The 13826-nt window shown below is 58.3% G+C and overlaps 1 protein-coding gene and 1 long non-coding RNA gene across 3 annotated transcripts; one reads left to right on the top strand and one right to left on the bottom strand.

The window, feature by feature from the left end:
* Positions 1-696: 696 nt before the first annotated feature.
* Positions 697-12900, bottom strand: LOC103550897 (uncharacterized). 2 transcript variants are annotated; one of them, XR_011543788.1, is made up of 9 exons: positions 12771-12900; positions 12350-12625; positions 11328-11603; positions 10181-10302; positions 8479-8794; positions 7809-8198; positions 2234-2391; positions 1377-1510; positions 697-1139 (listed from the first exon to the last, which is right to left on the bottom strand). It is a non-coding gene; the product is annotated as an uncharacterized lncRNA (long non-coding RNA). The 2 variants fall into 2 exon arrangements; XR_011543787.1 differs by having other exon boundaries at positions 697-1136; positions 10778-11603.
* IRGC (immunity related GTPase cinema) lies at positions 5192-8892 on the top strand. Its single transcript, XM_008520070.2, has 2 exons — positions 5192-5634; positions 7333-8892. The coding sequence occupies exon 2, from the start codon at positions 7434-7436 to the stop codon at positions 8826-8828; it is 1395 nt and encodes a 464-aa protein (XP_008518292.2). The 5' UTR covers positions 5192-5634; positions 7333-7433; the 3' UTR covers positions 8829-8892.
* Positions 12901-13826: the final 926 nt, after the last annotated feature.

Here is a 13826-nt window from a genome sequence, read left to right on the forward strand (position 1 = left end):
GTAACTCAGTCTTTTGGCACTACCTTACATATTTTTTTTTTTTTTTGAGGAAGATCAGCCCTGAGCTAACATCTGCCGCCAATCCTCCTCTTTTTGCTGAGGAAGACTGGCCCTGAGCTAACATCTGTGCCCATCTTCCTCTACTTTATATGTGGGACGCCTGCCACAGCATGGCTTACCAAGTGGTGCCATGTCCCCACCCGGGATCCGAACTGGTGAACCGCGGGCCGCTGAAGCGGAATGTGCGCACTTAACCGCTGTGCCACCGGGCCGGCTTCTACACCCCCTTATATTTTACACCCAAGGCCAGGGCCTCACTTGTTGGTTCCAGTCCTCGCCCTAGTTCTGACCAAGTTGTGTCACTGAGGGTAGAAGGACACCTACCTCATCCCTGGTCCCCTCCCAGGACACCCCTAAAAGCTCCTCCATTCCCTCCCAGGTAAAGGTGTAAATCCTCACTGTGGTCCATCATGAGATCTGGGCCTGGGTCACCTCTCAGACCTCATCTCCTAGAAGTCCCTCCCTTAGCACTCTGCTCCAGCCACACTGGCCACCATGATTCTCCCCAGAGACACCAGGCTCAGTTCTGCCTCAGGCCCTTTGCACTGCCATGCCCTCTGCCTGGAATGCTCTTCCCGCTGATGTCCACATGGCTTGTTTCCATAATTCTGTTAAAAATAAACCCAAAGCAGCCAATCATTTTAACTGCAAAATGAGTTTATTAGGGGAAAACCAAAGAATTTCAATTCAGGACCTGCATGCTATGGCAAAAGCCATAGGCACGTCCAACAATCAAAAGAGAGAACCTTATTTCATAGGGAGAAAGGAGGAAATTGGGAAGGGATGTTTTGAATGAAAGTCCATTGGAGAAAAGCAAGAGTTCAAGGTGGTGATGGCTTCTCATTGGCTGAGTTCCTGGGGTAGTCGATTTCTCTTTGGGATGCAACGTACATTTCTTCTTGGGGTCTGTAGAAGATGATTCTTCCTAGTGACAACTGCTTTCCTTTGGGGTCTGTAATTGACTCTTTCCTGTAACTGACCTCCCGTGGTGCTTCGTGAGAGCTCCCCCTTCCAGTCTCCCCACTCCATTTTAAACTCGGTTTCCCTGGATTAATTTTCACGCTTCATTCAGATCTCTGCTGGAATAGAATGTCACTTTCTCAGACAGGCCTTCCGGACCACTCTATCAAAAACAGTACACTTCCTCCCCCGAATCACTTGGCTGTTTAGTGGCCTAAAATAACGATTTGTTATTTCTCACAAGTCTCTGGGTTGGCTGGGCTCAGCTGGATGGCTCTTCTACTCCCATGTGGTATTGGCTGCCTTCAGCTGGAGCTCAGCTGGGGCAGGAATGTCCTAGATGGCTTCAGGCTCACCTCCACGTGGCCTCTGTTTCTCCAGCAGGGTGGCACGACCTCTATGGCAGCTCAGGGCTCTGAGGAGGAGAAAGCAGAAGCTGCCCTCGGAAGGCCTGGGCTTGGAAGGCCCAGAATGTCACTTCTGCTGCAGTCTGTTGATCAAAGCAAGTCACGAGGCCAGCCCAGAAGCAAGGGGAGAGGATGATTGAAGAGGGGCATGTGCCTCCAGAGATGGGAGAAATTGTTGGTGGCCACGGTTACAGGCAGTTCATTGACCCCCTCACCCATCTCTCACCCTTGCTGCCTTCTTTTTCCTCATCACTGTTTGACACTATCTTATTTTTGTTTATTATCTTTATCTTTCAAAAAATATAAGCTCCATGAGGGCCGTCTGTGTCTACTCTCCACGTGTCAGTGCCTAGAACCGTGCCGAGCACACAGGAGGCAGCCTATGTCTTTGAATGAATGAATGAAACCCTAGGGACTAATTTCAGGTTTCCCCGGGATTCTGGCGAATGGAGAGAAGGTGAAGCCACAGTGTGTAGATATTCCGAGGGAAGCGCTTGAGGATTTTTAAGAGACATGGAGAGAAAGGACAGGGAGGAAAGGGGGATTAGGAGTGGGCAGGAGAACTGGGGGGCAGAAGACGAGGCAGAGGACTGGGAGATTCATGAGGGCAGGATCGGGGACTGTCTTGGTCCCGACTCTATCTCCAGCCTCAACCAGCACAGGGCCTGGCACACAGCAGGTGGTCAGCAAGTGTGTGCTGAGTGGAGGAACCTTCTCTGACTCCCCTGCCGCCTCCCCTGCCTGCCACCGGGTCAGGCGCCCTCTTGGTCCACCCACCCCTCTGGGCAACTCCAACCCTACCTTACCCTGTGGGTCCTCACTGTCTGGGGACACAGCTGGGGCTGTCTTGGTCATTGCTGGGTCCCGAACATCATCCAACAGGCCCTTGGCACACAGGGTGCATATCTGCGTGAACTTCCTCCCTGGATAAAAGGGCTGGCTCTGTCATCGCTGCGTTCCCAGCCTGGTGGACACAGAGAGGACACTGAGGAAACACCTTCACTGATTCTAAGATGCATCTTCCCCTCCACATTTTAGCAATTCTAAATCAGGAAGAGTCACACTTGATGGCACCTTACAATTGCTGTCAGCCAGGCAGCCATTGTGACGTAGCTGTCACTGCCTGGAAGTGATAATGGAGCTGCTTTTAATAGCATCATTGGCACCGCTGATGGCACGGAGGACACGTGGTGTGGCAAAGCGTACACGTCCACTCCTCGGAGGCAGAAGTGACTCCACAGAGTCAGGCCGTGTGGTTTTGGGAACAGCTTAGTCAATTTATTTCCCTTGTATCTTCCTAGTTCGATGCACACATGAGTGACATATGGTAAAAATGTGTATTTTCTAAGTCAGTCTACAAGCAGCTCTTTCAATAAGTGTACAATAAAAATTGTAAGTGATAAGGAAATATTGTGTCGTAGTTTTATTGGCAGCTTTTTTTTCCCTGTTGGTGGGACAGAAAAGGATGCGTCTGACAACCAGTGCGCCTTAGCCTTGACTCTACAGGGAACCCGTGGAAGGAAGGGTGAATAAACGTGCTCGCCTCATTTGTCTCTGTCTTCGTCTCTATTCCAGTCTCAGCTCCTGGGTTTTATGTCTGTCGTGGGATGACAGGTGAGTGAACCGAGGTCTCATCTGGGTTAAGTGAGCTATTCCATCTGAGGGCCCTCACACAGCGCCTGTGACATTGTAGATGCTCAGGAAGTGAACGCTGGGCCTGTGTGTGTGATCCTGCCAGTGTCCCCCCCCCATGAGGTCTATCAGAGCAGGAAGAAGTGTGAGTCACATCTCTGGACCGGCACGGGGACTGGCCTAGGGTCAGGGCTAAACAAATGTTTGTGGAATGACTAAATAACCGACTGAATTATCGGGCCAATGAAAGTCCTCTCTTAATTCGGGGTCTTGGCACAGGCTGGTCCCTTGGCCTGGGACGCGAGACTCCCTAGCAGGCCACTGACTCACTCCTGCTTGTCCTTCAGATCTCAGCTCAGGGGCGCCCTCCTTCAGGAAGGCCTCTCCGACCCCCAGCCTGGGTCAAGTGGCCCCTTTGTGCTCCCACAGCCTCCTGGGGTCCCCCGTCTCAGTCCTGCCTGCTCTGGTCACCACTGTCTGGGGATGGATCTGACTCCCTCATTGGACTCCGAGTCCTGCGAGGGCAGAACCCCGGGGCTGTCCTGGTCGTTGCTGTGTTCCCAGCAGTCAGCTCAAGACGGGGCCTGGAGAGGTGCCGAGTATGCAATGAGTGAAGAGGGCAGCGGAGGCTTGGCAGACAGGCAAGGGTGCAGCCTCTCTCTGGCTGGTGCTGAGGAGCTGGGAGAAGTGCCCCTGGAGCGTGGCAGCCTCATCGGACACATTTGCGCAGGTCTTGGCCCCCATCACCCCAGGCTGCAACCGTCTCTCTTTCCTCTGACCCGGAGCCCCCGAGGGCAGAGCCTGGGCCAATGTCCTTCTGTGGCCCGGGCTCTGGCTGGACTCATGGGTCAGGAGCCGGAGCAAAATTGAGAAGGGTCAGGAGTGGATGCGGTGGGTTTCGGTGATGCGGTCTGTCTGTGTTGTCTGCGTGTAATTGTGTCTCTCCTGGTCTGCAATCTGCATCCCTGAGCCGGTGTTGTTTGCGAGGCCCGTGTCTGTACGTTTGTTTGTTTGTTTTTCTGTAGCGACCCTGTATTTCCCTCTTGGGCCAGGTGTGCGTCTGTGGATTTGGGAGAGGAGTCTTGGTCTGAGTGTTTGGTGTCTGGGGGTGTCTGGGAATATTCTGTAATCTTGGTCTTTGTGCGTTGTGTCAGCAATGAGGATGTGAATGAGTCTGTGCGGCTGCCGGTCTGTGTCTCTCTCTTGCCCGTGGTTTAAGGATTCTGGACTGTGGTCAGCAGACCACTCCCTCCCTGACTCTCGGTGTGGCCTGCGCTAGTCTATTCCCTTTCTGGCCTCCACCTCCTCCTCAGTTGTTTCTGGAGGCCCCCTTCCAGAACCACCTTGAGAGCATCAGGAAAACCCTTTGAGTACCAGGGGCCTCTGGCTCCATCCAGGAAGTGGGGGTGGGGGAGGCTGGGCAACCGGCCTGGGCAGAAAGGAGGCCAGCAGGGGAGGCAGGGTGGGGACAATTCCAAAGGACTAGCGGGTCGAGGGGAGGCTTGGAAGCTGCAGAGACGGAGGCTGGAGTTGGGGGGAACCGGGGTGTCCCTCAGTGGGCTGGGGTCCTGGGTGTCTTGGTCTCTAGACCTTCAGCTCCTTCCCAGCCTGTGTCCTGGTCCCCGCCCCTGGATCCCTGTCTCTCAGGCTCTGCATCTCTTCATTGTTTCTCTTGCTGGTGCCTCTGCCGTCTTTCTCTCGGACTGGGTTTCTCGTCCACTCCCTCTTCCTGCCTCTTCCTGTGCTTTCTTGGGGAGTCTCTTTCCCCATCCCAACTCTCCCTCTTTTCTCATTCACATCTCTGCCAGCTTCCATCCCCCTCTGTCACACTCATGCCGTTTTAAGTGGTTGTGGGGGAGCAGAGGAGGGAGAGAGCAGAACGGAGAGAGACGGGACAGAAGAGTTGGCACCTGAGCTGGGGTCGGAAGGACGGGCTGGGGGTGGGCAGGCGAGGACGCTGCCGGGGCCGGGCAGGGTGGCACTGGCGGTGACCACGTTGGTGGTTTCACACCTGGCCTCTCTGGGGGGTCTCCTCTCCTCCCAGCCAGTGCTGGCTGAGCTGAACCGCCACCCACAGAGCACGTGCAATGCATTGTGAGGCGGGCAGGCGAGTAGATGGGGCAGAGAAGGGCACTCCAATGGCATGTTTGGGAAACTGAGGCCACCGGAGGGAGGAGAAATAGAGGGTGGGTTGTGAGCAGGGCCAGGCCCTCAGACGCCAGGCTGCCGACCTGGGACTTTGTCCTGGGGACAATGGAGACCACGGACGGGTTTTGAACAGGCCTTGGTGTTAGAAAGACGGCTCTGGGTCCCTGGTGGGGGACGGAGGGCCCCGTGTGACGGAGTGGTGGTGGAGTGGTGGCCCCCGGAGCAGCTGAGGGGTGGGGTCCCTGCCCCATGTGGGACCCCGCCCCCTGACGTCACTGTCCCATTATTGCACCAGGGCTGGCTGACCAATAAGCTGCTGCTTGTTATTATAATGGGTCCTAGCAACAGGGGTACGCCCTTGGGCTAACAGGGGAGGAGCCCCCACCAGTGGGGAAAGTGTGAGGGGAGAGGGAGAGCCTGCAGGCAGGTGAGTTACCTGAGGGCAGCGCTCTGCAGCTGGGCACCGCTGAGGGGCGGAGGTGGGGGGGGGGGCAGGGGGGACGGGGGGCGGGGGGAGCTTCCAGGCCCACTCCCAGCTCCCCTGCCCGAATTCCACCCCAGGGCCACTCACCTGTTTGCCCCTTGCTGCTGGGACCCGGCCCAGGCTCCCACTCCCCTCCCCCCGGGCCACACCCTGAGATGGGTTGGGGGACAGGGCGCATGAGGGACTGGGTATAGCACGGGGACACCCCCACCCGGGATGGGGCTCAGAGCTGGTGGAACGACATCAGAACAGATTTCTGTGGAGGGGCAGGGGGCGAGGACAGGGGCCGCCAAGGAGACAGGGAGGCACAGACAGGTGCCTGAAGGGAGTCAGCTCTTCAGAGGGCGAAGGAGCCCAGGGACCTGGGTTTGAGTCCTGGCTGTGCCTCTGAGCGGGGGCGTCACTGATCTAGCCTGAGCCTCAGTCCCTCTCCGACCTGTGGGGACAGGCCCCGACGTGAGCGTCTCTCCCAGGGTTCTCTGGAGAGTCTTAGTCCGGGAGGAAGTGTATTTTAGAGGCAAGGGACGAGAAGAGAGTGTGATGGGAAGAGCGAGGGCCAGGGAGGCTCCGAGGCGAGGAGAGTGGGATCTGAGGCGAGACCTTGGGGACAGGCTCCAGGAGGCGGGAGGGGACCTGGCCAGCCACGGCAGGACTGGGTGTAGAATGAGAAGCACTCCCAGTGTCCGGGCACTCCCCGGTCAGCGGGACCCAAGAATGTCTTCAAAGTTGGCCTAGGGACAGACAGGGGATCACATTTGTCACAGCAGCCCTGCTTGGTGGCAGGGTTGTCGTCCACGCAGATGAGGCAGCTGAGGCTCAGAAAGGGCAAGGACTTGCTCAAAGTCACACAGCTAGGAATATTAAGAATGATGGTGATGATGCTGATAACACAGACCACCTGCTCTGTGCCAGGCACTATTTAAGAGCTTTCTGTGGCTTAACTCACTTAATTCTCAAAAGCCCAGGAGGTGGTCTGCTATTATTATAGCTATTACCCCCCGTCTTACAGATGAGGAAAGTGAGGCAGAGAGTGAAGCAACCTGCCCCAGGTCACTCGGCGAGTGGCGAGTGGTGAGCGTGTGGCGGGGCCAGGATCTGACCCCAGGGCTGGGCCCTGTCACCATCACTCACTTCCCGCTGCTCCCAGTAACCACAGCAGCAGGAGTGCAGCCACTCGCTCTGCTCGGGCCCAGGAGCTGGGCCTACGCCCTTTCCTTTGTAGGCCCAATATAAGACGAAAACGCGGGGCCCCTGGTTCAAAGATTACTAAGAATTTCAGTCCGTGTCAGCAGATCAGCATTTAGCCAAGAGCTGGGCCTTCTGTGCGTGGTCACAAGCTGCCCACGAACCCAGCCCCATTTCTAGGTTATCCCGAAGACTCCTCAGCACCTCAGGAAGCAGGTCAGTCATTATGCCCGTTACCCAGAGAAGCAAACAGGCTCAGAGAGGTGCCTCATTTTCCTCCAGGTCACACAGCAAGTTAGTGGCAGAGAGAGGATGTGAACCTGGGCCTATAAGACTCCAAAGCCGCCAACTTGTGTCAAAAACATACCCCAGGTTTTTGAGAAGGAGAGGGCTGTGGGTTTCCAGAGGGACTTCCCTTACATCCTTGGTGTGTCTCTCTCCCTGCCCCGTGCCAAGGCCCAGGAGGCGTGGACGGCTCCCTTCTCCCCTGCAGACGCAGAGGATCACGCGGCCGGTGACTCTCCCCATCCCCCGCGCCCTCTGAACCGCTGGTCACCATGGCTACTTCGAAGTTGCCAGCTGTGCCCAGGGAGGAGGAGACCACCATCCTCATGGCCAAGGAAGAGCTGGAGGCCCTGCGCACGGCCTTCGAGTCGGGCGACATCCCCCAGGCTGCCTCTCGCCTCCGGGAGCTGCTGGCCTCCTCGGAGAGCACCCGCCTGGAGGTGGGCGTCACGGGCGAGTCGGGTGCCGGCAAGTCGTCCCTCATCAACGCCCTCCGGGGCCTGGGGGCCGAGGACCCTGGCGCGGCTCTCACGGGCGTCGTGGAGACCACAATGCACCCCTCGCCCTACCCGCACCCGCAGTTCCCCGATGTGACGCTGTGGGACCTGCCGGGGGCCGGCTCCCCGGGCTGCCCGGCAGACAAGTACCTGAAGCAGGTGGACTTCGGCCGCTACGACTTCTTCCTGCTGGTGTCCCCGCGCCGCTGCGGGGCCGTGGAGACCCGCCTGGCCTCCGAAATCCTGCGCCAGGGCAAGAAGTTCTACTTCGTGCGCACCAAGGTGGACGAGGACCTGGCGGCCACCCGCACCCAGCGGCCCTCGGGCTTCAGCGAGGCCGCCGTCCTGCAGGAGATCCGCGAGCACTGTGCCGAGCGGCTGCGGGTGGCCGGGGTGACCGACCCCCGCATCTTCCTCGTGTCCAACCTCTCACCCGTCCGCTACGACTTCCCTCTGCTCGTGTCCACCTGGGAGCACGACCTGCCCGCGCACCGGCGCCACGCCGGCCTGCTGTCGCTGCCCGACATCTCATTGGAGGCCCTGCAGAAGAAGAAAGACATGCTCCAGGAGCAGGTGCTCAAGACGGCCCTGGTGTCGGGCGTCATCCAGGCCCTGCCCGTGCCCGGGCTGGCGGCCGCCTACGACGACGCCCTGCTCATCCGCTCGCTGCGCGGCTACCACCGCAGCTTCGGCCTGGACGACGACTCGCTGGCCAAGCTGGCCGAGCAGGTGGGCAAGCAGGCCGGCGACCTGCGCTCGGTCATCCGCTCGCCGCTGGCCAGCGAGCTCTCCCCTGAGACCGTCCTGCGGCTCTACTCACGCTCGTCCGACGGCGCCATGAGGGTGGCCCGCGCCTTTGAGAAGGGCATCCCCGTGTTTGGGACGCTGGTGGCCGGCGGCATCAGCTTCGGCACCGTCTACACCATGCTCCAGGGCTGCCTCAACGAGATGGCCGAGGACGCCCAGCGGGTCCGCATCAAGGCCCTGGAGGAGGACGAGCCGCAGTCGGAGGTCAGCTTGGAGGCGGCGGGTGACAATGGAGTGGAAAAGCGGGCGTCAGGGGAAGGAGTCAGCGAGGAAGCCCCGCTCTCGGCCCGCAGGAAGCTCGGCCTCCTCCTCAAGTACATTCTCGAGAGCTGGAAGAAGCGTGACTTGTCGGAAGAGAAGTAAAGTGCAGCCCCCACCCCCTGCCTCACCCACAAACCAAGCCTTAACAAAACCACCCAAACAAAAACGGCTGATGTGGTGACGATGAGAGCTGTTGTGTGCGGAGGGGCGTGCTCTGAGGGAGGCAGGTGGGCCCAGGTCGGACAGGGACAGACTGAACTGGGGAGGGACTGATCTTGGGGGCAGAGGTTCAAGGGGATGGATGGTGGCCTGAGCGCTCCTGGGTGGTGTCTCTCTCCCTGGTCTCCAAGTGACCACGGGGGATTTGTAGGGTGATGGGACAACCCAGCCGAGATCCAAGACAGGAGCCAAGTGTCAACCTAGGTGGGGGTCTGAGTGGGGCTTGGGGCATGCTAAGGTACTTCTTTTAGTTGCAATGTCATGTCGTCCCAAAGGCCTCCTCTGGAGTGGGGTGGGGCGGCCAATTGGTGCCCAGGATGGGCACAATGGTGCTTAGCAACTGAGTTAAACAGAGCGGGGGAGCCTGGGCATCCTGGGCCGGTCCTGCAGCCAAGGAGTGATGGTGGGGTGGGCGGCAGGGAGAGGGGAGGACGGATGGCAGCGGGGCTGGCCTCCGCGCGGAGCCTGGGAAGACAGAATGAGAGCAGAGGCGGTGGGAGGGCGGCGGCGGTCTCCCTGAGCATCACAGGAGAGGGGAGGCAGAGGGCGCAGCTCGGCCACCAAGCACAGTCGCTTCAGAAAGGCGGCAGGTGGGTCTGAGCGTGGATGGGCGTGGCAGTAAGCTTGCCGGTGCGTCCATGATGGGAAGGATCTCGCTAAGTCTCGTGATTCCCATGCTGTGGGCTAAGGTTGGGAGGAGTTGCCGAGACGGGGTGACCTGTGCGTCTCTGCATGGGTGTGTGGGTGTGAACATTGGGATGGTGCTGACAGGCCGCGGGTCTCAGAGTGAGGTTGACTGTGCTAGGATCTCTGAAAGCTGAAGGAAGCTGCGAGCGACAGTTTGTGCAACACACTGGGGGAGGGCATGGGCGTCTGGCCCAGGCGTCCCTGTGAACCAAACTGCTCAGTGCTTCCTGTCGCTCTGCACTCGGCTGGCCGGTGGAGATGCAAGAGCGAAGCTGACACTGCTCAAGCAGAAACTCTCACGCTCGGTCAAGATCACACACATTTACAAAAGGGAAGAACTACCAGACTGGGGGGTCTGGGCGGGAAGGCTGCTGCCGCGGCTTCTGTGGCTGGCACGAGGGTCAGAGGAAGGTTGGATTTAAGTGCAGGGAAGGGCGAGTTTCTAAGAATTTACAAAAAGGATCTCGTGATGGTTCCAGCCTCATTGTGAGGCCTCAGGTGACCCCCAACCCTGGGAAACGTTCCAGACTAAGAGGGTCCGCCTTTACCTGGAGGATTAAACGGGGTGCCGGTGCTCCTGGCTGAAGAGCTCTGTGCTTTGCAGGAGGACTCCTCTCTTTCCGGACCCGCATCGGCTCTGCCAGGACTACTGGGGTTCACATGGACTCTTCTGCAGCAAAAGGGGTGGCGGGGATCATGGTAGGGAAATCTCAGGTCCTCAGATGCACAGGACAGATGGTCCCTTCCAAACCCATTCACAGGGGACACAGCCCACACCCCCACCCCTGTGGAGCCGTAGTCATCATCCTAAATGCAGGACTCACCAGCCCCGAGGGGCTGGGATGGAAAGCTCACGCGAGACTAGCTCGTGGGCCTAAAGTGGAGATGGAATGGCTTTCTTTTGTCTCCTCTCTCCAACTGGTGGCCTTGTCCCATCCCTTCTGCCTCCATCTCTCCCTTCACTGTCCGCCATCGTGACCCCCTCGACCCCTCTTTCAGCTCAGGCCTCGCTCTCTTCACCCAGTTCCTGCCCCAGCCCCTTGCCCCATCTCCCAGGCTCCAGTCTCATTCCCTGTAAGGCCACAGAGGGCTCTTTCTAAGCCGACCTCTCCCTTCCCTGCTCAAACCCCTTCCATGGTACCCACAGATGAAGATCAAGCTCAGCCTGACGATTCCAGCCCTTCCCAAGCCAGCCTCTGCCTAAACCTCATTGACAGTAAGACCCTGAATCTTTGCAAAACAGCAGAGCTGGGGGCTCTGAGGAGTCCTCTCTCCATTTCATAGGTGAGGAATCTGACACCGCCACCCCTTGCACGGGGGCGGAGGGTGGGGGGCGGCCAGCCCGGTGGCGCAGCAGTTAAGTTTGCACATTCCGCTTCAGCGGCCCGGGGTTCACTGGTTCGGATCCCGGGTGCAGACATGGCACCGCTTGGCAAGCCATGCTGTGGTAGGCGTCCCACATATAAAGTAGAGGAAGATGGGCATGAATGTTAGCTCAGGGCCAGTCTTCCTCAGCAAAAAGAGGATCATTGGCAGTAGATGTTAGCTCAGGGCTAATCTTCCTCCAAAAAAAAAAAAAGACTGCACAGGGACACGACTAGCCTGGTGTCAAACTGCAAGTCCCCAGCATGACTGGGACTAGATGCAGCCATGCAACCCCAGGATGTCTGCGCTGGCCGCCCCTGTCCATGATACCAGGGAGGACTCTGAGGCCCAGAGGCGGGACAGGGCTGGCGTAGGTGCGCACTGCAGTTCCCGAGCAGATGCAGGAGCTCAGAGGCCAGGCAGCGAGGGTGGGCAATGCTTCCACAAATGCCCCAGGCCCACGGCTCTGTCTTCCTGGTGCTAGAACTGTGGTATCCGTTGGGGTCTTCGCACACCGTGAGAGGGTGCTCAATTGTGCAAGGAGTGGGTGGTTTACACGGCAGAAGGGTCCGCGGGAGCTGGCTCACGTCCTGGCTCTGGTGCAGGCTGTAAGACATTCAGCAAGTGACCTTTACCTCCCTGAGCCTCAGTTTCCTCTTCTGCAAAATGGGGACTAAAGGTTAGGAGAGTGGCTGGCCCGGGGTAAACCTTAAATAACCATTACTCTCAGCGATGGTGAGGGTTCCAGCTCCTAAGCACTGCTCTGAATTGCTGACCACAGTGCCTGGTGCGTGGTGCATGCCCAAAAGAGTTATTCAAGAATTTGAGTGGGCTGGGCCGGGGGCTGAGCGGTTGGGTTTGTGCGCTCTGCTTGGGCGGTCCAGGGTTTTGCCGGTTTGGATCCTGGGCGTGGACATGGCACCGCTCATCAGGCCATGCTGAGGCGGCGTCCCACACGCCACAACTAGAAGGACCCACAACTAAAAATATACAACTACACACTGGGAGGCTTTAGGGAGAAGGAAAAAAAAAGATTGGCAACAGATGTTAGCTCAAGTGCCAATCAAGAAAAACAACTTGAATTCTAGGATCAGAAAACCTCAGTCCCATTTCCAACAGCCCACGCACTAGCTGGGGGCCTTGGGCAAGTGACTTACCCTCTCGGTGCCAAATGTGGAGACAAAAAATATCCTTTTCTGGGCTGTTACGGGGATTTTATGAGATATTCCAGTGATGAATAAAATAAAGTTCACTAAAATAAAGCATTTGGCGCCAGGCCTGGCATATGGTTACCCTCCTCTGCTGAGGGATGTGGAGAAGAGAGGGCAGCTCAGTTTGAAATACTCCCTTACCTGTCCTGTCAATGGTCATCAGGTCCTGGAGATGGAGAACCAGGGCCAGGCAGCCCATGGCAGGCAGTCTTCCAACGCAGCCTCAGCCAGGCCAGGGTATCGGAGCTGCTCAGGGACACTGGGGCTCTCAAGGAGGCCTTTGAGGCGGGGAGCCTGCCAGCAGTAGCCGCCACGTTGCAGGCCACACTTCATTTGCTGGAGAATGTCAGGCCGGACATTGGCATTCCCGGGGGGACAGGTTCAGGCAAGGTGACCTTTGTCAACGCCATCTGGGGGCTGGGAGATGAGGACCCGAACTCAGCCTGCAAGGGCATGGTGGGGATGACCGTGGACCCCACGCCATACCCGCACCCCAAGTACCCCAACGTCATCATCTGGGACCTGCCGGGCATAGGCACACCCACCTTCCAGGCTGACATACCTCCAGTGGGCGCTGCTGGACCATTACGACTTCATCATCATCATGGTGACGTCAGAGCGCTTCACGGCCAACCAAGCCCGGCTGACCTGCGAGATCCTGCAATGAGGCAAGCGCCCCTACTTCATCCGCTCCAAGGTGGATGTGGACGTTGCTGCCTGGAGCACCGCCACCCAGTGCCTTCTTTGGGGAGAGTGCGCTCAGCCAGATCTGGGACAACTGTGGGCAGCACCCAGTGGGTGAGGCGCAGGCTCTGGGGGGGGTGGGTGGGTGGACCCTTGAGGGATTGCCCACCCCTTCCCCTTCATCTTCTAGTTGAGGCCTGGAGTGGGAAGAGGGGTCGCCCAAAGTCACACTGCACGACTGAACTAGGCCCCACAGTGACAGAGGTTTACAGCTGCCATTTCCTGAGAGCTGGCACTTCTCAGTGACAGAGACTAGCCACTTGCATTAAGGAAAAAAGGCTGTGTATTAGCTGGTGCATTGGCACCCGTCGCTGACAGCAGCCAACATTTACTAAGGGCTCACCGCAGGCCAGGCACCATTTCCAGGAACTCAGTTCACCACTCAAGGAGGTGGGTACAATGATCGCCTTATTTCCCAGGTGAGAAAATGGAAGCCCAGAGAGGTTTGGTCACTTGTCCACGGCCACACTGGTGGTAGGTAGCAGGCTGGGATGCGAACTCAGGCAGCCTGGCTCCAGGGCCACACTCTTAAGCTACATGCTGTGCCGACTCCTGGCCAGGGCTTGAGCCCAGGCAGCTGTCAGGACACCTTGGCCTGCTCCGGGCTGAAAGGCGCTCTTGTCTCCTGCAGTGGAGGGCCTGAGGGATCCCCGGGTCTTCCTGCTCTGCGTGATTGATTTGAGCAAGGATGACTTCCACCTGCTGCAGGAGTCGGTGGAGAAGGAACTAGAGAGCCATAAGCGGCACGCCTTCCTGGTGGCCCCGCCCAGCACCTCAAAGCCCGTACTAGCGAAGGAGGCCTCACCACTGGGGCACATCTGGCTGGTGGCCACGGTGGCCTGTGGTGTCAACTTGAGTCCCATGTTGGGCGCCC

This window comes from Equus przewalskii, chromosome 9 (genome assembly GCF_037783145.1).
Source record: "Equus przewalskii isolate Varuska chromosome 9, EquPr2, whole genome shotgun sequence".
Classification (NCBI taxonomy): Eukaryota; Metazoa; Chordata; class Mammalia; order Perissodactyla; family Equidae; genus Equus; species Equus przewalskii.

Excerpts from the sequence above, each read along its gene's own strand:
- IRGC (XM_008520070.2), top strand. The coding sequence starts at position 7,434 with ATGGCTACTTCGAAGTTGCCAGCTGTGCCCAGGGAGGAGGAGACCACC.